Source organism: Aphelocoma coerulescens, chromosome 2, assembly GCF_041296385.1.
Source record: "Aphelocoma coerulescens isolate FSJ_1873_10779 chromosome 2, UR_Acoe_1.0, whole genome shotgun sequence".
Classification (NCBI taxonomy): Eukaryota; Metazoa; Chordata; class Aves; order Passeriformes; family Corvidae; genus Aphelocoma; species Aphelocoma coerulescens.
In genome coordinates, this window is record NC_091015.1 from 44,104,024 (window position 1) to 44,128,246 (window position 24,223).

General features: G+C 38.5%; 2 protein-coding genes across 8 annotated transcripts in view; one reads left to right on the forward strand and one right to left on the reverse strand.

The window, feature by feature from the left end:
* HACL1 (2-hydroxyacyl-CoA lyase 1) lies at positions 1-21,382 on the reverse strand. The gene is made up of 17 exons (XM_069007213.1): positions 21,303-21,382; positions 20,220-20,324; positions 16,499-16,539; positions 15,864-15,944; positions 13,047-13,119; positions 12,461-12,538; positions 11,338-11,432; positions 10,814-10,926; positions 9,032-9,167; positions 7,791-7,896; positions 6,294-6,377; positions 5,898-5,999; positions 4,824-4,978; positions 3,508-3,666; positions 3,109-3,216; positions 2,324-2,510; positions 1-1,921 (listed from the first exon to the last, which is right to left on the reverse strand). The coding sequence occupies exons 1-17, from the start codon at positions 21,357-21,359 to the stop codon at positions 1,889-1,891; spliced, it is 1,713 nt and encodes a 570-aa protein (XP_068863314.1). The 5' UTR covers positions 21,360-21,382; the 3' UTR covers positions 1-1,888.
* BTD (biotinidase) overlaps positions 20,970-24,223 on the forward strand; it is an 11,130-nt gene continuing 7,876 nt past the window's right edge. For 2 of the 7 annotated variants that reach the window (XM_069007214.1, XM_069007219.1), the window contains exons 1-2: positions 21,565-21,605; positions 22,500-22,571. The gene's annotated coding sequence lies outside the window, so the exon portion shown is untranslated. The other 5 variants (XM_069007217.1, XM_069007216.1, XM_069007220.1 and 2 more) reach the window with 5 other exon arrangements.

Here is a 24,223-nt window from a genome sequence, read left to right on the forward strand (position 1 = left end):
TGAAAATCACTTTTTATTACTTTTCAAGTATAAAACAATAATTTCTACATTTGCTTATCCAATGCAAATTATCTCCCCTGTGGTCAGTTTCAGCATTAACTCTTTGAGATATTTTTCACCAACATAATGGATTGTGTTTAATCACTGAAACCTATCAAAATTAATTTGTGAGATAAGAAGAATGAAAGAAAATTAATGTCAAGATTCAAAATTGTTCCACATTTCTTGAAGAGCGCCCCAGAGAACACAGCAACTCAGCAGCCCTACATTTTTTTGTGAGCTGTATCCATTCTAGGATTTTACCCTTTTGCACTTCAGATACTTCAGATATTATTTCTTTCAGATATTATCTTCCTGTTCTAGTGTGCAGAGACATTCCTACTTTCCTCTACCTCACAGACCCATGGCCTTGGGCCAGACCCAAACTAAAGAACCAGACCCAATAAGCCAAGCCTTCTGCAACAAACCTGTCTGTAGGCGATGATCCCCTGCCAGCCCAGTCCTTCCTCTCCTTATGTCATCCAAGTGCCTTCCACTAGATAACTAACACTTACTGACAATGGAAAAATAGAAAATAAAGCAAGCAAAACCCAATTTTTGGCACATTTTTCTCTTTTGTGCAAGTAACAACAAAGAACCTGTGCATTTAAGAACAGATGTAAATATAAAGTAATCTGTTTAGAGTATCCTGCATAGGAGCTGCTGTATGCCACGACAGAAGCATAGACAAAGAGCTACTTCATTTTAAAGTCTGAACTTGAAGTCAGGTTGTCAGATGCAACAACAAATGACAACACAGCAGACAGAATACCAGGTAGGCCAAATATCTGCTTTAAATGTTACCTCTGCATCACAGAGCAGGTGGGACACTAGGTTTCCATACAGTTACATTAAGAACCTTTGTTGCACAATTAGCCAGCCATAGCACAAACACTGGTGGTTGCTTTGTGACCCCAGCCAAAATGAACATTATGTTCCAGTCTAACTCTTTTTTCATCATTGTTGCTGCACTGGTGAGGGATATTTTTGTTATTTGTTTTGGTTTTTTGTTGGGTTTCTTTGTTTTTTGTTGTCTTTTTGGTGCTGTTGATGTTTTGGCAGTGGTGGTAAGGTTTTATTTAAAATGCTTCTGATTATAAAGATTTACAATCTATTAATACTGGAAATCTCACTAATAAATATGGCCCCGTTTTCAGTCTACAGACATGGTGGTGTCTTTGTGAAGAGCAAAGCTTCAAAAAAAAATCCAGGTTTTTTTTTCCTACAAGCACCATAAGCTCTAGTCAGCAAAAGAACATTGAATAGACAGAAGCTTAGCCCTTGAGTAAATCTGCATTTTCAATATGCTACTTCTACATTCAGTAGAAGCTGAAAAATCAATCTGTAAAATTAGGAAGCTACTACTAGTGCAACAGGCTTCGATGCATAACGAGGTCAATCAGGACTTTTTCACAAGATGCTTTGTTTTGGTCCTTAGAGGACAAAGTTTTTAACAAGTAGAATGGTGGTGTGGTTGGTTAAAAATGAAGCTACTACTATTGCAGACTGTCAAACACTTCTGTTTCAGACAGCATAAAACCCTCACCTTATTCTGTTCATCCAGAGTATTTAAGACTTCAATTCAAAAATAATGGGTATTACTCTGAGTAAAAGAAAAAGTATATCATTTTATCATCAGTGTTTGTGTACAATCTGCTAGAAGGCCTGGTATACATTCATATGTGTCTTTCTCATTTTACAATTACCTAATTTCAGCATTTAAAGATTCCTCTAACAGCAATTCTAAAATCCCACTTTGTTCCAATGCCTATGCAAAATATAGTTGTATCAGTTCCACTTCCAGAAAACAATTCCATTTTGTTTAACACACTGCCATCATCTTCCTCTTCTACAGGTTAGAACGAGTCAGCCAGGGAAATTCCTGGAAGCAAAAAAACCAAACCAACACAGAATAAAAACCATGTCAGAATGGGGAAACAGTAAGAGGAATAGTTAGCTACCAGATGGAATTCACAGGATATAAAGACTGCTCAAAAATATTTCATTTCATTTGGTCTAAAATGAAAAGGAATAACCTTAAATTCTGGAAAGAGTTATTAAGGACATTGTGCATTAATAATAGCCAGTGGGGGAAAATCCCAAACAAGCAGATAGCAAGGAAAGCAGATGGCATGGTGTAGAAGGACCTATTTTCTCCATCTTCCAAATCTAAACACAATCTTTCTGCCTTGCAACCATCTCTGCCTCCTCTGTGGTTTAAGTGATAGTTCCTGAGCTCACCACCATGAAGCTTGCAGAAAAAGAAAGGAAAACACATACACACCTGTTTTTTTCTCTCTGACTGTGGATCAATCATTACATTTATGAGAGAAGGTGTTTGCTTGTCAGACACACTTGCTTTCAGAGCATTCTGCAATTCTTCTGGTGTTTTAACAAAGTATCCTTTACCTCCAAAGGCAGACATAATTTTCTCATAGTGTGCATTTGGCAGGAGAGAAACAGGAGGTACACTGTAACAGAATGGAAAACATGATTAATGGCATGGGAGAGTTGCCAGGCTCACCAATTTAATTATTTCAGCACCAATTCTAAAGTGCAAGATGATTATTGTGCTGGCCTGATGAATTCTGGGCTGGAAGAATTATGGTTCCTATATCACTTAAGCTACGTTTATAGGGTACCATACTCATTTTTATCTTGTGGAGATATTCCTGAGCTAAGCTTTAGCACTTTGTACAGAGATCTTAGCTCACAAGCAGAAGTCCTGTGTAAACTCAGAACTCAAGTCTCAGGTAATTTTGGAGATTACCAGGATCTTGAAGATTAGCCCACTATCAGCTCTATACTGTGTGGGCTGAACTGCTGCAGGAACCTGAGAAAACTAATAGAGAATCATCTCTCTGCTGCACTGTTGTGCAAACCATAGGCTGGGATTAGGTTGGCTGTTTGCTTTTGGTAACTGCTTCTTACTTACATGAACTTAGCTGAGGACTAAATTGACTTTATAAAAGTAATTTCAATCTGGATCACAAAGTATTAAAAATTAAGAGAATGACCATTTTGATCACTTCTTTTACAATTAACAGGACATACTTTGAAGATGCTTACCATGTAGCAGGGTCACCAAACTTTAACATCTCCTCCCAGGAATTTGCATCCAAACCAGTGTAAATCCCATTGTTGTTTACTACAATAATCAGGATTGGCAAGTTGTATCTATAAAAAGACACATTTGGAAGAATTCTTAAATACCTACCCCTTTCTGTAAGATGTTAAGAGTGTAGTTTTCCTTAAAAATAAAAAAAAAAGAAAATAAATAATTTCCACCTGAAATATGATTTAATCATCACTGGTAAGGCACTACATCCCAACATAAAAAATGAGTAGGTATGTTTTTTGGCTCGTTTTCACGTGCTTTATGGATACACCACCTACCAGCAGCATCCTTGGCCTTCTAGTTACAGTGACCCTGAAGAGCACCTTCCTGAGCCAAAGAAACCCAGTTACCTGCAGATAGTCTCCAGCTCCATCCCAGAAAATCCAAAAGCACTATCTCCTTCTATGCAGACAACTCGCCTTCCAGGTGTTCGGTCTCTGGCTACCATTGCAGCTGCTATGGCAAAACCCAGCCCCACTCCCATGGTTCCAAAAGTACCTGCATCAAGCCTACAGGGAGAATACAGAATTACTATTCCTTTATTGTTATTCAATCTCTTCAGTTAATCCATGGTGCCTTACTTTTACTTTTAATGCTTTGCCATATACTATTCAAATACTGTTTTATAAACAATTAGTATCAAGAGATACCAGACGTAGAGATTATTATATTCAGCCAAACATTCGATAAACCTGCAAATGTTTTACGTGATATAAACATACTGGAACTCTAATTAAAATTAGGAACTCTTGTACACTAGTGCTACAATAAAGAACTATTCTCATATGCTTTTAGCTTGCATAGTAACAGTATTTCAAAAACATTCAATTACTGTAGAGAGACAGACAACATGAAATATTTCTATATTTAATTCCTTGAAAATATAACTATTAGTCTGAAAGCCATTGATTAAATACTGCTGTTCAAATTTTAGTCTTCTGTTCAACCATTTGAAATCAAATTGAAAGCTATAATTTAGTTAGATCATTTCAATCAGAAGCACATAATGGACACAAAAGTACATAAAGCACTAGATTATTCTAGGGTTAACTTCTTGAATTTGCTTTCAGATACGTGCAATGCAGTCTGAAGAGACAACCAGTAACATTACTGTGTCCTTATTTTAAATAAGGGAGGAAAATGCACTCTTCCCCCAACTCTACTGGAAATACATAGGTTTTCTTGTTGTTGGTTGTTTTGTTCACAAAGTAGTACTTTGAGTACCCACATCTTAGGCATGCAGGTTTACATGAAAGCATGCCCAATATAGAATCCAATTTTCAAGTATGGCCCATTTTGAAGTGTTTCAAAGAAGAACACATTAATTCTTTTCAACATGAGAATCCCAATGATTGTTTTTATTTTTCATCAATATTTACCACAGACTCTGAACACAGAAACAAACATCTAGGTCAAGGAATGAACATGATGCTCCTCATTCACTTTCCACAAGAGAGAGAGCAACTATCACCATTCCGCTGCAGAGCATGCAGAGAATTGTTAAAATCTATGACAGGACATCAGTATGTGAGTGGAAAACTTTCCTTAACCCCTCTCTCAGCACATTAAACTTCTGTTTTCCAGACCATTATACTTCTTAGCTAAATGAAAACATCTATGCATAAATGTAGCCTGTTGAGTCAGCACAATATAAAAGATACCACACCTTTGACGGGGATAGAAATTTGGAAGCATAGTTCGTCCAATGTCCATGGTGTTTGCTCCCTCACTTACTAAAATGCAGTCCTTGGGTATCAGTTCTCTGATGTGATGAAAGACTGTATAATAATTCATAGGCAGAGATTTCTGTAATGCTAATTCCTTAAAAATAAAAGATATTAGTAACTCCCATGAGTAGAATTTATAATAAGGTGCTAAACAGAGACACCTAAATAATAATGATGGAAATCAAAATGCACTCTGCTAGGTAAGGCTGGAGTATTTGGTTTTTCCACACACTGTACCAAGGTCACTCCTTCTGTATCTATCCTGGTGACACAACATATTTATCAAAGGCTATCAACAAGCTCAGCAACTCTTCAATGGCCTATTGCTAGCAGAAGCTATTAAAACTCAGTTTAACCCAAGAGGCACATGAAATTTTTCTGCACCCAGGTTTGACTATTGACAACCCTAAGTGAGCTGGGAGATAATTCAAAAGAGCGACCTGCTAGAATGAATTTATTTTGGATCTCAGTCTTGAAAACATGCATCTGAAGTTGCAGGATATGAGTTACATAAAGTTAGGTATATACCAAGCATCTGTGGTCTCTTGGTCTTAACAGCTACTTGCTTTTAACAAACCTAGACCAGCATTCCTAAACTGAACAGTTACAAACAATGATTACAATTAGAAGAAAACTAAGAATGCATATTCACCTAAGCCAGCTTCCACTTGGAGTACTTGGAATATCTGTCCATTGCTTGGAAGTCACTGCCCATAATACAGCAGCTCTGGCTGTGGTCTTCTACTAATGGCTTTAAGAATCCAATCCCAAAGTTTAATGACTTCCACACAGTTTGAATTTACACAAAATCATAGAATACTTTAATGCTTATAGTTCCTAAGCACAAGAAGAATAAGCCTGTACTACAATTTCAAAGTCTGGGTGATAAAACTGAGAAATAATTGAGGAAGTTGGATATAGACCAGTCACAAAACTGACAAAAATGACTATGACAGGCACAATCAGTGCCTGTTATAGTAAGAAACCTTTTAATTTCTTTAATGTCACACTACCTTCGATCTTTCCTCATTGTTCTTTATTTTCCCTCTTAGCTTCTTCCACCACTCTGAATTCAAAGGGTATTTCCATGATCTTTTGCTGAATTCTTCTAAGAGCTGGAACAATATTGAAATGTTATAGAGGGGTCTTTCAACATGTTTAAAAGACAACAAAAGCATCAAGAATTATATTATCAAGAATGATCCCAGCACAATCACAGTAACACTAATCAGAATCTTGAACATACCATTTGAGAATAGACTGGATATACTGGATATAGCATGAATATACTGCCTGAAAAATGGTTTTCCTTGAACAGCTGGGGTTTTTTTATTTTTAACAGGCAATTTACTTTATATGAATGAGAGGAAATTGAAGTCAAAACCAGAGGACATGGGACATTACGTTACCTGTTGAGTCACGGCGTTTATGTCACCTAATAAAGTTGCAGCTGGCATTACATTATTCCCCAGTTCTTCTGCACAAATATCAATCTGTATTTCAAAAAGAAAGACCACAATTAACTCAAGGATATTAAAGAGAACTCTTTTTTTCAGTTCAAGAGAGGAACATGGCTTAACATACATACATGTCTAACATTGTCTTCATACCTTGTTTTGGCTGTACAGATAGCTTCCTTCGCCTTTCCTTGACATGACATCAGGAAATCCTTTATACAAAGTAAAACCCTGTGGTATATACCTATTTTATTAAAAATTCATATATATCCTTAAAATTGACTGCTTGCTTCTTTCAAGGTCTCACAGACACTATGGAACTTTACTACAACATTAAGGAGAAGGTGGTGAATAAAATGATAATTATATGAGAGCTAAAAATCTAGGCTTAGGTATACCCTTAAAGTCTATACAAAGCAGCAATTTTCTCACTGAGAAAACTGTGTGTATGCTACTTGACAGTAAGAATTTAGCTAGCATGAAGAAACTAAAAAGTAAGTTGCAACTACTGAAGCAAATTTCTTTATCAGTGATGCATGAGCCCTCTAAGGTACATAAACTGTTACTTTTGACCAGGTCACACAGACTATTACCTGACTTAGTATTTTAAAATTAAACTCTGATAGTGAAAAAAAATTACTTTAAGTGAGAGGGGAAAAAAAATTTCTTTAAAATTTTTAGAAAGAGGAAACATAAAATACATATTATTTTTAAAAATAATATTTGCAAAATAGCATGTGTATTTGTAAAAATTTAGTTTAAAAATTAACACTACTGCAAAGTTTGGAACTTTTGATCATGTTCCAGGTCAGTGTAAGCAGGACAGCCAGCACGTTGGATCAACTACTACTATTTGACCATGGGCTCTTGGGGAAGAGATTTTAAGGACACAATTTAAAGACTTCTCTTTCTAAGAGCTGGCAGATTGTCAAATACACTAATTAGTTAAATAGCCTTTCTTCCTCTTATTTCATGAACTTTCCGAGTGACTGAACTCTTACATTATGACTGACTCAGGATCTGGAAGCAATTGTTTTTCAGAAAAATTCAGCCAAGAGAGCAGTACGAAAGATTCCACAATTTCAAAGACAGTTTTCTTTCAATCACAGAAATTCCAATGCTCCAAAGATCACAAAAGTATCGTGAGTCTAACCCTGTATTAGTCAACTGCATAGAAGGGTCTGCCCTCCTCATTATACCAGCACTAAGCTCTTGATACTAGGAACAGTATTGTAAGCATTCTTATAAAAAAATAAGGAAGTAAAAACAATAATTAAAGAAATCATAAGTATTTTTTGATAATTACCATAACTATATGCACCATACTGCACTGCCCATATGGCAGTATTTCCCACATGAAATACATTACCAAAATAATTTACAATAATTTCTCTAGGCAATGCTAGAACACAGAAGACTTCATTAAGTGATAATAATTTTCCTGCTTACCTGAATAACCTTTACATCCTGTCGATACCTTGGTGGAAGACCAAAATGCAAAATCCAATTCAACCTTGCACCAAGCAAGATGATTACATCAGCATGCTGTAATGCCCTAATAAAGGGAAATGACAGAACCAGATAAGAAGGAATCACTACTACATTTAATAGTCTTCGCAAAATTAGAAGCAATCCTAACCACCGCAGCAAACCCCAGAATATACATGTAATCCTTCCTTTCTCTAAAATGCCTGCTTAGCCCCCAAAACCCTGTATCCTTTTATATAGCCAATCACAAGCCATTCTTGAGTTAAGGAACTTAAGAAAAAAAGTAATTACTCTTTTCCTATTACATTGTATTTAGGAAAGGAATCATTACATTAGGAGACCAACAAAATGCTAGAATGATGCTGAGGTTAAAGCAAAAGACTTATTATTGTGACACTGGCAACAGTGGGTGCCAAAATTAAGATGGTTGTGGGCATCTCAGTTTAGTCTCCCATTAATTTACCTTTCAGATGGGCAGACTATATTTGGTATATTCTTTTATTCCCCATTCTTTCTAGCAGCATGCTTAACAGTGATAAAGCGAAGACACCCAGCATTTTAATCTCAGGGTATATAAATGCTTCATCTGCAAGCTGACTCTGCATATTCATACATAGTAGAGTTCTTAGAGTCCATTCAAATTAGTTTTGCCAAAAGGCAAAAAAACCCTGTTAAAAATTACTTTAAACATAGTCTTTCAGTGTAGTTCAAAATATCTTACTTTTCTTTATGAATAAAGTGCAGTTTAATGACAAGGTATTGCAAACACCACAGAGACAACAGCTGGCAAAACCTCGACTGCAACATGGGCAGTTCAAGCTTCTGTTTATGGTGTTTTACTTTAGTAAAAAGTAGTTTGTCTAGTGCACAAAGTTAAATGTTTAGCATAAACTGTTTGCCAGCTCTATTTTATGTTATGAAATACACACTAGCGACATTGATACATCTACTTCCCATAGGTTTCATAGTTACAGAATATTATATATCTCAGACAAAGTATCTTCCTGGTCAGCATTCTAAAGTGATCCACTTAAATCTGTTGTCCCTTTCCCAGCAAGATCTTCAGTGCTCTACAGTGAGGTGTAAAACATGGTTGAAAAAATGCCTGTGGTACGAATTTTCACTTCCCTGGCATCTGCAGCCCACCAAAATTCCTAGTTGTTTCTCAGTTGTTAGGATTAGAAGCCTTGCTTTATATTTACATTGATCTTGCTGCAGCTACACAGTTGGGATGGTTATCAGGAACTACTCCTTTTGCCATAGGTGTAGGCAAAAAAGGCAGTCCACAAAGCTCCACCAACTTTCTGATGTTGTTTTCAGCATGTGAATAAGCAGCACCTGAACAAAATGAAAGAGACTGCTTAATACTACAGAAACCAACTGTATTTGCTTGAACTTCAACTAAGCTGATTACATTAGTGGCAGAAAGAGTACTGTTTCCCATAATGAAAGCTGCCTGTTATTTTTCATTCTGAGGAACTCAAAACTTAACATGCCAAGCCATAGATATCGGGGGTTAAAATTTCACATATTTTTGACAAAAAGTTTTGTTCAGTTGGTTTTTTTGTAAGCCTTCAACTGAATTATTTTATCTATCTTTATGAAGCAGGGCAGGGAAAAATAGGAGATCTTGTTTATTTCAAATGACCATTTTTTAGCGGGTGAAGTTTGGTATTATTGGACAGAGACTTCTGCAGCAGCAACATGAGATGATCTTTATGTTGTGTCATGCCATTTCTTGCTTACCCCCTGCATGCTGCTGTACCATATGCTCCATAACAACCTGCCTGAAGAGTCTTCCATAAGCCTTTTGTGAAAAGACAGAAGCACAAAGAAGTCCTTGCAAAGGTATGTGTTTGTGCACATGTTTCCTGTGATGCTGCAGCAGTATATGGCTGCTGAATTAAGCTTGCCCAGGCAACCTGGAAAAACTGACTAGTCCTTGTGTAATGGCTTGAGTCTGTGAGTCTTAAATTCTGAAGAATATACTTTTGTAAATCTTTCAAAAATTCTGCACACAACAATATATAGCACAAAGTCCAGATACATTTGTTGAGTGGATTCTCAGTTGCTGACATCAACAAAACACAGATCTATTTTTTTCAGTTTTCCACCTTTCGCTTTTAAAGAACACCCTTTTGTTCATGTGTATTCAGCCAGGGAGAAAAAAAACCCCATAACCTCTCCTGATCTACCTTCTGTTTTCAATTTCATTACCTAATCAATCATAAGATCCATCTCATTTCAGTCATTGCACTCCCTAATTAAATATAGATAGAGATCATTCCCCACACCTGCAGGAAAAAAGGCTGGGTTAAATGAGCTGGTTATTTTAATTCTGTTCCTAGCTGACCTGTATCTGCAACAAAAACACCACTGCACTGGCTAACATTCCACAAGGAGGCAAAAAAGAAGTGAACCAGCACAGAGAATAATTACCCTCCATTTTCAGGAATTGATTACACTGGCAGGGTATAATGAAGAGTCTGTAAAACATCAACAGCAGCAATACCTGCTGTGTTGCTTTATATCCCAACACAGGTAGGCTGGCACTTTCAGTAAGAATCAATAGAAAAATTACCTTTGGCTACTCTGATTCTTGCTATATATGGCAGAGCACCAGACAGAGAATATAATTTCTTTAATAGAATTTAAGTTGTCAGGAATTTTGGAAGTGATCCCTTGGTATTGGCTCTAGGATTGAAGACAACAGTTATCTGATTTTTTTTCTACATAAACTTGTATTTTATCAATCGATTTTTCTTTAAACTAGATGAAAAATAAACCATTACAGAACAGAAAACAAAATAGTGTAAAACCAGAGCAGATTTTAACGTTAAATACCAAAGAATTTTGTGTTTTAACCACTGGTTGGTTGGTTTCTTTGTTTGACTAAAAAGAAGATGGGTAACACTTCTGGGGAAAAGCAGACACTGTTCTTGTCCTGAACGTGCACAGCTCAAAGCTACATCAAATCATTCTACCTTTGCCAACAATGAGCAGAGGCTGCTTGGAAAGAGCAATGACAGAGGCTGCTTTTGATACAGCAGAGTGCTCAGCCATGCTGATGGGAGGTGGCAGGCAGCATTCCACGTACCTGAAGCCAAGCAAAACAAAAAAGATGCTCTTTAAAAATTTCAATACAAGAAATGTTGAAAGACAAAACCTATTGTTTAGCATAAAATTGCAGTTGCTACACACCATCTTACAGCATTTATTAGAACAGGATATATTTTTTTAAAACAGGCTTTGAAGTTTTCTCTCCTTGTTTCTTTAATCTTGTAGGTAGTGTTGTTTCAGGGATTTACAGAGTGACATTGTTATACTACCATATTAACTCTTTTTTTTTGCACATTTCATTACAAACTATGATCTGTATATCATGTTATGATGGAATGTTACATTTAAAAGCTGGATTTTCTTGTTTTAGGAAAATATGAAATTAACCTATAAATGAATTTTCTTTTGTTCAGTGACTTGAAAAATAATGAACATAATCCTTACGCACTTGACAGAGCTCTTATTCACCTGAAGATTCACAAAATCCCCAGGTATGTCAATATAGCAGGAACCTGGACGACCATACATACTGGTTCTTACAGCCTAGAAAACATACAGTCAAAGTTTTAATCACTGCTTGACAGAATTTTAAAAATATTTATATTCAAAAAAGCAAGAAAACTCTTCTGTAGGCAGACAAGGTACACAGTTTCATATTGCTGATTCATCACAGAGGAAGCCTCCATGAATTGATTTATATCAATAAATTCAAGTCTTGACACTATTTACATTTTCCATGGCTTGAATTATACCAATAAATTGAAGTTTTGATACCTATTTATACTTTCCCTTATACACCAGCCAGGGCCTTTCAGCAGATGCACAGTATTAAATTCTTTGTTTAATTTACAATGAGACAATTGCATTATCAGCTGTTATGTTTGGAGACACAAAATTAAACATTCATGCTGAATTCTACTTAAAGTAGCACAGAGTAAAACCAAGATAACCAATGCCTCCATTTTCTATTACTTTTGATTCCAGTTCTTCTATTGCAGGTAGATGCTCTGCTGAATTGGCACTTCTGGAAACAGTATGACTGTATGCAGAATTTGGGCTGACATGGCTGAAGGGCTGCTACAGCAGTACCAAGAGACTTCTCTAATCCTCTCTGAAGCATTGAGATAAGGATGTGTTTTCTCACACTCTCAAAAAAATCCAACAAAGCAACAACCAAACTCAAACCCCAAACACAACCATCTCCACTGCCCCCCCTCCAAACCTCCTTCACATGACAGTGGTAAAAAAGTTGAAGCATTACATTTCTAGTTACTGCATCTCTCCCTAAAAGCATTTATTTCACAAAAATTTTCCAACTCTGTCTGAAGCTAACAAAAACCACTGCAGGGATCAGTAAGCATCAGACTGGATTAAAATCTATTTCTAGCCTATTCCATAGCATTGTTCATAAGGCAGAACCTCCCCAATTGTTAATTTACTCAATCAACCATGACCTCACATCTGCCAGAGCAAATTACTTAGAGTAACAACTATACAAAAATAAGCCCTCAAAATTTAAAACAGGAGACAGGTACCTGATGTTCTGTTGTTAATTTTGCATTTTTTCCTACCTTTTCAATAACAGCAGGAATAACTTCCAGGCTGCTTGGGCGGACAGAGAGCTTGTTGTACAGCCTGCCAGCTTCAACCTGAATAAAAGCAAAAAACCATTATGCTGATTTATCGAAGTGATTTGCTCATTTCCATGTCATTTCAATATGAGTAAAATGAAAGAAATACCAGACGAAAAACAACAAGGTGAAAACTTCCCCACAGAAAAATGCAGCAGCAGCTGCTGAAAACTGTCAAAACCATACTCCTTCCTCTGAGTACTCAAGTTTTTGGGTTTTTTTTTCCTTCCCCACAAATTGGTTTCTTTTCTTGGACATTTTGCTTTTGTCCATCTCAGAACAAACAAAGGTAATTTATACTAGCTGAGAACCTAAAACAGAGTATGAGTTCTAACATAAGTAGGGACAAAGACATTTCAGGCAATCTGCTGTATTTACACAATGTCAACCAGTAGATGGAGCAAATCAACAGCATTATAAGATCTGCTAGGAAATGTTAGTGTTTGGGATTGTTTTTCCTACAATAATGAAGAAACGACAATTATTTAACTGAAACCTTCCTGTAGAAAGTTGTGTGTCTGTGTACCTGTGGGAATTCTTGGAAAGCCCCCATGGTTTCCTGATTTCTGTCAGAAGAACCTCCAATAACAATCAAAGGCCTAGAAAAGTATATTAAAGAAACAAACAAAAAAAACCCATAAGCATATATGTATTTTTTTTCTATAATTGTAATCACACCTGTAAACTCTCCTTACAATCAAGTCCTACTGCTCTTGGTGTGCTGTGCACCATTAGCATCCACTGATCTCTACAGAAATACAAACAGAATACAGAAATGAATTCTAAATATCAGAGTGTCAGCTGGTAGGCTTCCCAGCAGCTTTTGGGTCACCAGCTTTAGGACAATTAGGCCATATTAAGTGACTTGCACCATAGAAGCCCTAAAACCAAATCACATTGCAGGCAATTTTCATTCAAGTTTGATAATATAGGTGACACAGTGGTTTGAGGGAATGACAGCATCTAATAAGAAGTTAAAAAGTATTGACTGTCTAAAAAGTGTTAAGACTTGTGTTTATAAAGGGTATTGTAACATGCACTAGAACTAAGAAACAAGCTAGGATACAATTTTTCAAAAAGATTATGTTTTTTTTGTATACAATTTGGAACACAGCAGAAGTTAGCTGGCTGAGAGCACAACTCCCTGCATTTTGTTCTTAGGAAAAGAATCCCAAAATCCAAAGAATCAAACAAAAAATTAACATGCTTGCAAGCAGTCCTGATCTTAAACTAGTTCATGGCTATGTGAGGAAGGCAGTTTTAGTTTACAGTGAGGGTTATACATTCCACAGGAGCACATTTTTATTGTAATTTCCACAAAATACAAGAAATAATTTTCCTACAGTGAATGAAAACCTGTCTTTTATTCAAATTGTAGGTCAAACTCCTTAAAATGCTAAATGCTGAGTCAACAGAAGAAAGATGTTTTATCAATCTGCTTATTCATCAGCACTATATTGAAATAGTGGGTCAATAGCTTTCTAGGCTTTTTCTCTTAAACAATTTCTCTTCAGATACAGCCTTTCCTTTGACTGCATTTATCTCTACAATGTATCAAGCTGAAACACTTACAGAGTGTTCCAGGCATAATCCTAAATTTAATCACCCATAAGACTTGGGGATATGTATATCTAGATCCAAGCTTCATAACCAGGCCATTTCTCTGCCATAAATCAAAAAATCTCAGTTCTAATCCCCTGGCACAGTGAAATGAGAACTTCAGGCTGTATCTCACCTCTGTGAAAAACTGTTATGGAGAAAATGCACTTGGTGATCGCTCTACACATTTTATTCTGCTTATTCTCTCCCCTAAGCAAAATGATTACCACTATCCATATATAACAAGACTGTTTGACAGCGACAAAACCTATGTTCCTCTCACTTGCCTTTTCCAAATTTATTTAAATGTTTTAATGAACAAAGTAACTACTACTTCCCAATAATGAAATACAATTATAAAACTGGTCTACTGTTTAGAAAGCCAACTCCAACAGCTTTATCTCGAAAAGATTTAGTTCTGCTCTTGAAGTTTTACATAATTCTAACCAGAAAGAAGTTTTTTCCTCAAGGAAATCATTGTACTACTGTAACAATACTGTAGACATTTTGAAGAGCAGTGCTTATAAAGCAAGTCAAAAACAACACTGAGGCAGAAAGAACATTGACTATAATGAAACTAATAATGCTAAGTCTTACGGACTTGCAAGAGAAGAACTTCAGTAAACTGAAAAAAAATTCAACTGCAACTTCAGGGAAAGAGCAGGGTACTTTAGCATGCTAGTGTTTGCTCCAAATCTTACCAGCTACCACACACTTTGTCTTTGGAGACTATTGTCATAGCCAGACTGAGGTACAAAATCTTGCTCAGAATGAGACAGGACAGGAGGCAGCAGCATGGCAGGTAATTTGCAGCATGAAAACATCAAGAGGTTTTGCCCTTGAAAATGCATTTTACCCTCAAAAATGTGTCCTGCAAATCCATAAGTGATGTGAACACTTCTTTCCTATAACGAAACCCACGACTGTTCAAAAGCAAGGTTTCCATATGATCTTCCTTTTTTAGTCCAAAGTCACATAGTGACAGCTAAACTTTAGTCAATAACTCAATTAAAAAAAAAGAATTCGAACACTAGAGGTCTTTTTTCAAAATGTCAGACTTGATTTGTTAGCATTCCCATTGCTGAGCTTCCCTCGTCCATCAGCCACTGCTAATTCAATGTTCCAGATCACACTGTTCTGGATCATTCTGTTCTGTGAACACATCTGCTTGGTATTGCTACAGCTTCTTCCCAAAATACCTTGGTACAGCTTTCTGAACAGCTTTCAGTGGCAGACCAGGCAAAGCTGTCACACCTCCGTGAAGGCTTATAGGAGTAAATACTGTCCCTCTGTACATCATTTAATTCAATACTTAATTACTGCTCTAAATGTCTGTGGGGGGGGCAAATAGGGATTTTAACAATGCAGTTGTCAATTTATTCACACAAAAAATACAGTAATTCAAAGGCAGTATGAATTTCAATTTAGAAAACACCTTTAAGATGATCTCCATGATCATGAAAGCATACTAATATTGACTTCCTTTCAAATACATCCATATAACCAGCTATACTGATAGATTTCCCAATATACACACAATGGGGTAGGACAAAAAGAAGAATTTTATCCATGAGAATGCAGAAAATGGAACAAAATTAACTTCAAGCTTGATAAAGGAAGAATTCGTTTCTCATTATCTGAAGGGGGAAAAAAGTAAAATATTAAATACCATGGAGCTCAACATCTGAAACAGATAACAATACACAATTATTGGGATTTTAAAGGGAAAATGCAGTTAAATTACCAGCAGTTAATGGTTGCATTTGCTATCCCACCAAGAGCGTGTAAGAAACCTGGACCGGACACTACAAGACATACTCCTGGTCTACAGAGAAAATACAAAAAGAAAAAAAGAGAAAGAGAGAAAAGGAGAGTGAGCACAGGGAACATCAAATAAACAATCAACTAAAATTAGTACGGTGCTGAAATAGAATATTAAAATTTTACTCATGTCATCAAAATTCATGAATGGCTAGGAATTTGTACGAATGACTAAAGATAGACATGGAAATCAGAAACTATGAAGCTGTATCAATCTAACCGGAAAAGCAGGTGAACAATTATGTGCCACCCACAGAGAGGTGTGCAACATACACAGGCTTATCCTAACACAGCTCCTGACTTCTTCTATGACATTTGCTCCAACATCTACCACTTATATGCAATTTGGTAAACTTACGTTTGCAGTTTTCTCAACTGCACTTTATCAGCAGTTACCAATGAAGAAAGCTCACACTGGAAGAAGTGCATCTGATTCAACGCAAATTTTACTGCATTTTAATTCAGGCAGAGACACTTGTCTCTCTAGGTGATGAAATAAAAAATGGTAATTCTTAACTAGTGAGCATTTCTTAACAGCTTTGCAGACTCTTTACATACCTGCCAGTCAAATACCCAACAGCAGATGCAGCATAACAGGCCTGTTGAAAATATTGGCATTAATGATACAATTATTATTATTATGTATACATTTAATGATATTTTGTACACAACTTTTAGCAAAAATAATGAAAATAAGTATCTATAGATCCTTCCCTGACTATCAGGGCTTAAAAGTAAAAGCACCACCTCACTCTTCCCATTATAAGATGTCTGCATAAAGATTCTGAAAAATCTCAAGACTCTTCTTCACTTCTCTCCATATTTCAGGCTCCCGATTTCACAAGATATTACATTAGGAATATTTGGGATTCGAAAAACAAAAAAAATCAACCACATTAAAAAAAACCACTAAAACCAGGGAAGAAGAACAGAACAATGCCTAAAACTTCTGCTTTACACTGCCTTCTGGACTAATATGGAAGAGGGACTTGCAAGAGAAAGACAACAAGCAGAAATCCAGCCATTCTGAATTGTATTTCAGAAACACTGTATTCCAGATATCAAGCAAAAGGTTGAAATCTCACACTGGGGACAATTTGGGATTGTCTTTTACGAGCTGTACTGCTGAAATACTTCTCATTCCACTTCAGTACCACACTTTGCTTTAGCTATGTTGACATTTAAAGAAAAATCATGTTTTGAATAAAAATCACAAAAGTGACATCTACAACATGTGTTAGCATACCTTACCAGCAGTGTTATTGCAGAGTATGTTTTTATATCCTGTAGTGATAGTAAACATTTGGATGTAAATTTTGCCTGGTAAAAAGACTGTATGTGATCAAGCAGAAATAGAAGTTTACAGGTGACAATAGAACTCAAGAATTCACATGTGACATTGCCCACTCTCTCATATTTTCTTGCTCTTGTCTTGAAATCAGCAAGTTCTAACACTTAATGGAAAAAACCCATCATTTTGCAATAATTTGTAATTTTTTTTAAAGTAAGCTTCTGGCCTTAGAACCTACCTCTTTCATTCGTAAATTGAACTGAGATTTGATTTTTTAGTTATTATTGAGTACTCTGGCAATAAGATGCCCACTTTGGTTCCAGCTGCCATTACTAAAGTGTTCTCGAGCCCTATTCCCTTGACAGCTGCAACAACTCCAGCATATTGTATATTCACAACTAACTTAGGATACAAATATCAAGAAATTTCTTTGAATATGTAGTGATAATTATTATTAAAGACTAAGAACTAAACCTAAGCAATGTGTGTAGTTAACAAACAGCCATAATAGTAAGGGGGGTTTTTTGAAGTTTAGAACTGATCTGGGTTATCAGTCTTCTAAGCAATCACAGCAATCTCTAACTACCCAGGGACAGATACACAAAACACACACCCCATGGAGTTGCAACACAATTTTTCACTGTTCAAAGGGCATATGGATGCAGGTGAACTGCTTCTGGCAAACTTATGCCATATTACAGGAGACTGGCTTATGGGCATTGGTAGTGCTACTTTTAGCTTCATGCTTCAATCAGGTGTTTCTAGTCTGCAGCTTTACGAGCTTTTCACAGAATCATTAAGGTTGGAAAAGACCTCCAAGATCACCAAGTCCAACCTGTCCAATCACCATCTTGTCAACTATAGTGTCCATGACACTAAGTGCCATGTCCAGTCATTTCTGAACACCTCCAGGGATGCTGACTCCACCACCATCCTGGGTGGAATAAGAACATAAGGATGCCAACCAACAAGTACACTGTTTGATTATCATCTTATCATGAGTTTTATGTTTTAACTTGTTTATGGGCCCTATTTCCTATGAACACTACTAATTAAACTTTTACCACTTTTACAGGGAAATCATTTTGCTACATCTGGCCTAGAAATGAGGTAGAAACTTAAGCCCTGGAAAAAACCCCTTAATTTTCCATATATCTTATATCATATACAGCTGCCTTCACCAATAAAGGAAGCAGCTGTATACACATCCTCCACAGGCAGACCACACAACTGAGATATTTAAATCTATGACATGTAAATATTGAGTATATCTTGAATATACTATATATAACCTTTCACCCTCTCCTCTGCTAAGCAATTACTCTATTACTCCCTGAGGATAAAGAAAAAACATAAACCCTCATCTTCATTCATCCTTTTCCACTCCCCAAAGAAGAGAAGTCCTGACATTCTGACATTAAAACAAGTCTTTGCGTGATTTTTATTCCACTAAGCAAAAGCAGCTCATCATTTACACAGCAGAATGTTTCTTGTCTCCTTCATCTAGTAAAGAGTAATAAATAGAACAGCATCTCATTTGGCAGTGCAAAGCAATCTTCTCTGCTAATTACAGACACACATGAGGTAATTAATTTTAATCATGTTAGTAACCACAGCTAAAACTAGAATATTTGCTAAATGGCCTACAGGAACATAAAGACTGCGCTGAATTCCCAGTCCTTCAAAGACTCAAATACAACTTTTAAACATGTTTGTATACATTTGCCTCTTTCAAATGTTACAGATTTTCCATAGAGACATACATTCCCCTAAATTCTCACATTCTAGTATAAGAATGTAAGGATTACAGAGCAAAAACATACAGCTCACAACCACCTGATATAAGAGAACTACTGTCACAATAGTTTGTTGAGGACTGGGACTATCCAGAAGGTTATTAACTACATAAATAAAGGAAAACTGGCAACTGCTGTAGACCAGCTCCAAGTATGGAAAACTGCTGGTCCATCTGCCTCCAGTTCAGTAGCTAGCAGCCAGCTCCCCATCTTGAGCAGCAGCTCTTGAAAATGACGTACAAACCTGAGGTTATTATCTTCGACCTCAGACCACCCAAGAAATTACAGAGATTAAAAGAGTTACTACTGTGGGAAACCAAACAAATGCAGAACTAGCAGCATAACACCAAAATGCTGAGGAGCTTGACTCTAATTTCTGATACGTACACAAGTTGAAATATACATAAATAAGAGTCTAAAGATATGTTCATGCTTGGTTTTGAGCACTTGGAAGCATTAATACTTTCTATGGTTTGCTGTTTTGTGAGCTTTTGAAACATAGTTAAGGAAAAAACCCCATAGTTATTTAAATTGTCAGAACAAGTTTATCAATCAACAAGAAAACTTTCCTCTTTGGGCCCTTAAGAACACCACATAGACAAGGAAAAATCCACTAAAGAGGAAGGTAATAAAGTCCTAAAAAGAATTAAAATACTACCAATTGGAGTGAGAAAAATAATATTGTCCCAATTTGGAAGGGAAGACATCAGTAAAAGAAAATAGTAAAAAAAAATTAAGGAAGAAGAATATTGGGAAGTGTGTAGAAAGCTACAGAAAAACAAAGAGCCTTGGATGAGCATCTCAAAACCTGGCAGATAAAATCTGAAAATATATCACTTGAAGGAGATGACTTTGGTAATATTTTTCTTCTCTTATCACATGCTGTCTTTAAATTCTTTTTTCTTTCTTTTTTTCCTATCCTTGTTCCCTTATTGGAGAATGGCATTTTTAAATTAAAGATGCAATTCCCTTTGGAGGAGCCACTTTAAAATGGAACTGGGAAAAGAAGGGCACAAAGAAATACTCAAACCAATGTACCATTATTCCAAAATAACAGTGGCTGCTTTTGTACAGGTTCTTTAAAGGAATATTCAGAGACCACATTCCTTCTAGTAAGAAAACTTGAACTGGGTTTCATTCCATTGTAAAACAGTTAAGGAAAGGGTTGGTCCCAGTACAGATATATACTTACAGCTTGTTCGTTTCTCATTCCCACATATTTTATTCCAACTGCCTGGGCTGCAACTGCGATTTCAGTGACTGGAATACCAACAATGCCAAACATGTATTCAATATTCTATAAAGAAAAATGTTGGAAAAAGTCAGACTGTTTTTTCCCAAAAGACAGCTTTAATAAGCACATGCCAAACCCAGACATGCTAACTACACAGGCAGTCTAAAACTAAAATATAACAACGTATATAATCCCAGAGAAGCTCACAGGTCACTGTGGAAGCATAAAGAGCTGGCATCAGCTAGTGTTTGCAGCTCAGCCCTCTTTCAGGGTTGTGAAAGCCCTGGATTTTGGGGGTCTACAAGCAGTGGGACAACGGTTCAGCACCTCGGTCAGTGTGTGTTTAGTGCTTTCTACTGACCAGTTCTCACCTGGGATATCTCTGCTATGTTACTTTCCTGATTCTCAGTATGTCAGCTTCCTCTACTCTGAAAATGCCTCATGGCACCTTGTGCTTTTACACTTTGACAGAAAATTAATGGCAAAAAGGCCCCAAGAAATGGTTGGGAGAGTACCGTGCCCACAGAAACACAGAGATAAAGATTACAACTGAACTACTTTTCTATGTTTCACAGGCCAAACACAAAGTCTTCTCTCATGACCCGTGCCAGGTCAGCAGCATCTCGAGTTTAGAGACAACACAAGAGTTTTCGTCACTGTGAAGGAGGGGCAGGAGGCACATCCAGCTGTCACGGCAAGAGCCGCAGAGGACCCTCGGCATTGCTTGGTGGTAACGGGGGCATCGGCTGAGCTCGGGAAGGGGGCAGGCTCGGCAGAAGAAGGGAATCAGTGCCGGCCTGGGGAACGCCGCCCCGGGGTCACCAGCTCGGGGCTGCCCCGGCGGCACCGGGGCCGGGCCGCTCCCGGGGCTGTGCGGCGGAACCTCCTTCCTTCCCTCCCTCCCTCAGAGCGGCGGGGCGAGCGCTTCTGTCCGCCCCCGGGAGATCGGCAGCGCCGGTCGGGGTGAGACCGGCCGCGCACATTCTCTCGCTGCACGCTGTCCCGGCCTGCAGGCTGCCGGTCCCCGCCCCGCGCTCTTACTTGCGCCCTGAGGGCCTGGGCGATGAGCTGCGCCCCGCTGACCGCCTCGCCCTCCATGTCAGCCCCGCTGCCCCGACCCCGCCGCCGCCACCGCCCGCCTGGAGCGGGCCCGACCGGGCCCCCGGCCGAAAGTCGCGCGCAGTGACTGACAGGCGGCCCGGCCAATCAGACAGCGGAGGGGGCGGGCCCGAGGCTGCCCACCCCTGACCCCTCCGGCGGGCGGCGCGGGGCGGAGACCGGGACAGCTTCCTATTGGCCAGAGCGGGCAGCCAATCAGGAGGCGGGAGGCGCCGGCCCTCCAGCGTGAGGCTCGCGGGGGGCGGGAGCGGGGTCAGGATCGGGGTGGGGAAGGGTCTGCTGGGTCCGGCCGGGAGCGGGGCTGGCCGGGAGCGGTACGGAGCGGGGAGGGTGGGATCGCTGCAGGCCCGGCCGCGGCCCCGGTGGCTTCCGTGAGCCGCAGGGCCGCGCGGTACCCGGGGTAGCCGCCCCCGAGCGCTCCGGCTTTGTGGGGTTGGTCAGAAGTGGCGAACGGAGCGGGGCAAAGTGCGGGCCTGCGTGTGAGGTGCCGGTGCCCGACGCCCGCGCTCACCAGGGGAAGCGCCAGAGGAGTGCGAGACACCCTCCCAAAATCCCCGCTGAAGGATGGCGCACGCCCCTTTGTCCGGCTCTGCCCATCCCGGCACGTGTCGCTGAAGTGACACGGGTGACAGCATGTCCCTGCCCCACGCTCCGGCTGGTCCGTGCCACCGCCCTCGGTTTGTCCAGCCAAACCACTAACGATAGCAGCGCTCCATTCCCACTCACTCGCCAAACAACAAAAAACCATAGATAAGAAACACAGATGACATAAATAGCAAAAAACCTTCACAAAACCTACATGGTAAAATACTGTAATATATGCGGCAAATAAAAGCAGTAGACAGGAGGGATCAGTGAAAAAAACCCTTGAATTTCAGTATAGTTTATGTGTTTTTAAAATATATTGTATAATATATAGTAAAATGGCAGCAACATCACAATCCATGGATATCGTTCAACCTAAAAAAGACTTTATTTTTCCATAGCCAATTGAATATTTGCCTAGTAATCATTACTGTTTATGTTACTATTATGACTTACTACTCTTTATGTTGCTATTTCTGTTACTATACTATATGTTAGGCATAGCTTAACATGCATTTGCTATTAACCACTTAGGAGGACCCGTGCTGCCTCTGCTATTTCAACATCTGTTGGATTCTTCTGAGTGTAGAAGTGTGAAGAAGGAGGGTATGTGTTGCTTTTCCCTGTGTATACATCCAGGTGTGGTGACAGGTGACAGACTTCTAAGTTTCCAAAGTTGTTGAAAAGCGAGTGACTGGATGCTTTAGTTCACAACACACTGGGATTAGATTATTCTGAAAAGGTGAATAGGAAAACAGTCTGCAATGTGACCTGGGGGGGGGAAACTTGGCATCCAAACTTGAACACCAGTCTTTTTACCCTTTGTGTGGAACTATAACTGGAATATTGTGGCTGCAGAACAGTAATACTGCTATGAAATATTTATATTTGGGTGACATGATCCTGCTGAAGCCTGTGTCAGGCAAAAGACCACATAAATCACAGGAAAGGGACATAAAAGGAAGTAAAATGATAAAGCATTTCAGGTCATGAAAATTTAAAGTCATGGTTTGGGTGAGGTGACAGCTCTGTAGATCCTAAGCAAATTAACTTCTCTTCAAGGAAAGGACTTATGGGATGGTGTAGCACTTTCCAGTAGTAAAAACATCCAGAATGTGTCAGACATATTTGGAATATCAACAGGTGAAGGGCTGAGTAAACACTGATGGTATCCTTACTTTGGCTGGAAAGTTTAATACACCCAAGCCCAGCCTTGGGGCTTGTCACAGCTCTCCATGAGATAGCAGAGTCCTGTTGTTTAAGCTGTCAGACAGGGGAAAGGCTTTAGGGAGCACTCACACAAGTGTTCAGCCATCATCTGTAGGACTAGCAGTAATCATAACCCAGGGTTGGACTCAGAGGAATTGTTTTAGTTATTTTAGTTGGCCCAGGTTCAGCCAGATGGGATTGTGCAGGGGCTTGTTCAGTGCTAAGCCTCTTGTGCATCTAAATGAGTAAGAGATTCAGATTAGTACTTTTGAGTGTTTCTGACCACCAGGAAATGAAACATGGTAGAAAAATAACAGCTCTCCAAGCATGTTTGTAAAATACAACATTTTGTAGAAGCTCATTACCTGTTAATTTTTTTCTGTTAGTGTGTTTTGCCTTAAAAAAAAGGCAGTTTTTCGAATGCATAGCAATTCCATCTCATGAGCCGAAACTCTCCAACTTTTTCCATCACTAGTAATGATGAATTCTAATTACATCTTAGTTGACAACTTTATTAAGGAGGAGCTGACTAGAGCCCATTCCTGTCCTAAATAGGCATTTTGGCTTTGACGGGGTGACAAGAAATAGAGTCTTGTCAGTGAAATGCAACATAGCTTGTTTATTTTCAGTACATTCCTTAACTGTGAGAGGTTTCCCACCCCTGAACTCCTTCCTCCTGCTGCTGCTTTATATCTTCACATGTGCTTTGGTATTTAATTTGCAAAGCTGAGCTGCACAGGACAAGGAGGCACCTCTATTCTTGACATGCATTGCCAAATCACCCCCAAAAGTACTGAATGCTTTCCTCAACATGCAGAATAGCAAGGAGAGCTTGTCATACATCACTTTTCAAAACTGTTTATATAAATGCAGTATCTCTAGTCCATCTGATTACAGGGAGGCCGAGGTTTTATTCTGTTTTTATCACACTTTAAATAAATTTATCCTTGAAGGCATGTATGCCTGGACACATTGGCTAATTAAAGCTCAAGGAAATAGGAATATGTAGTTCAGCTTAGCAGTGTTGAATGGCTAAGTTTCTGCTTTAC

What these genes read in the sequence shown, in the direction of transcription:
- HACL1 (XM_069007213.1), bottom strand. Translation starts at nt 21,359, where the DNA reads ATGGAGGGCGAGGCGGTCAGCGGGGCGCAGCTCATCGCCCAGGCCCTC. An exon ending in TAAACGCCGTGACTCAACAG is followed by an intron (nt 6,000 to 6,293) that starts GTAACGTAATGT and finishes ATATTGTTCCAG; the next exon opens with CTCTTAGAAGAATTCAGCAA. An exon ending in AATTTCTATCCCCGTCAAAG is followed by an intron (nt 3,667 to 4,823) that starts GTGTGGTATCTT and finishes TTCTCCCTGTAG; the next exon opens with GCTTGATGCAGGTACTTTTG.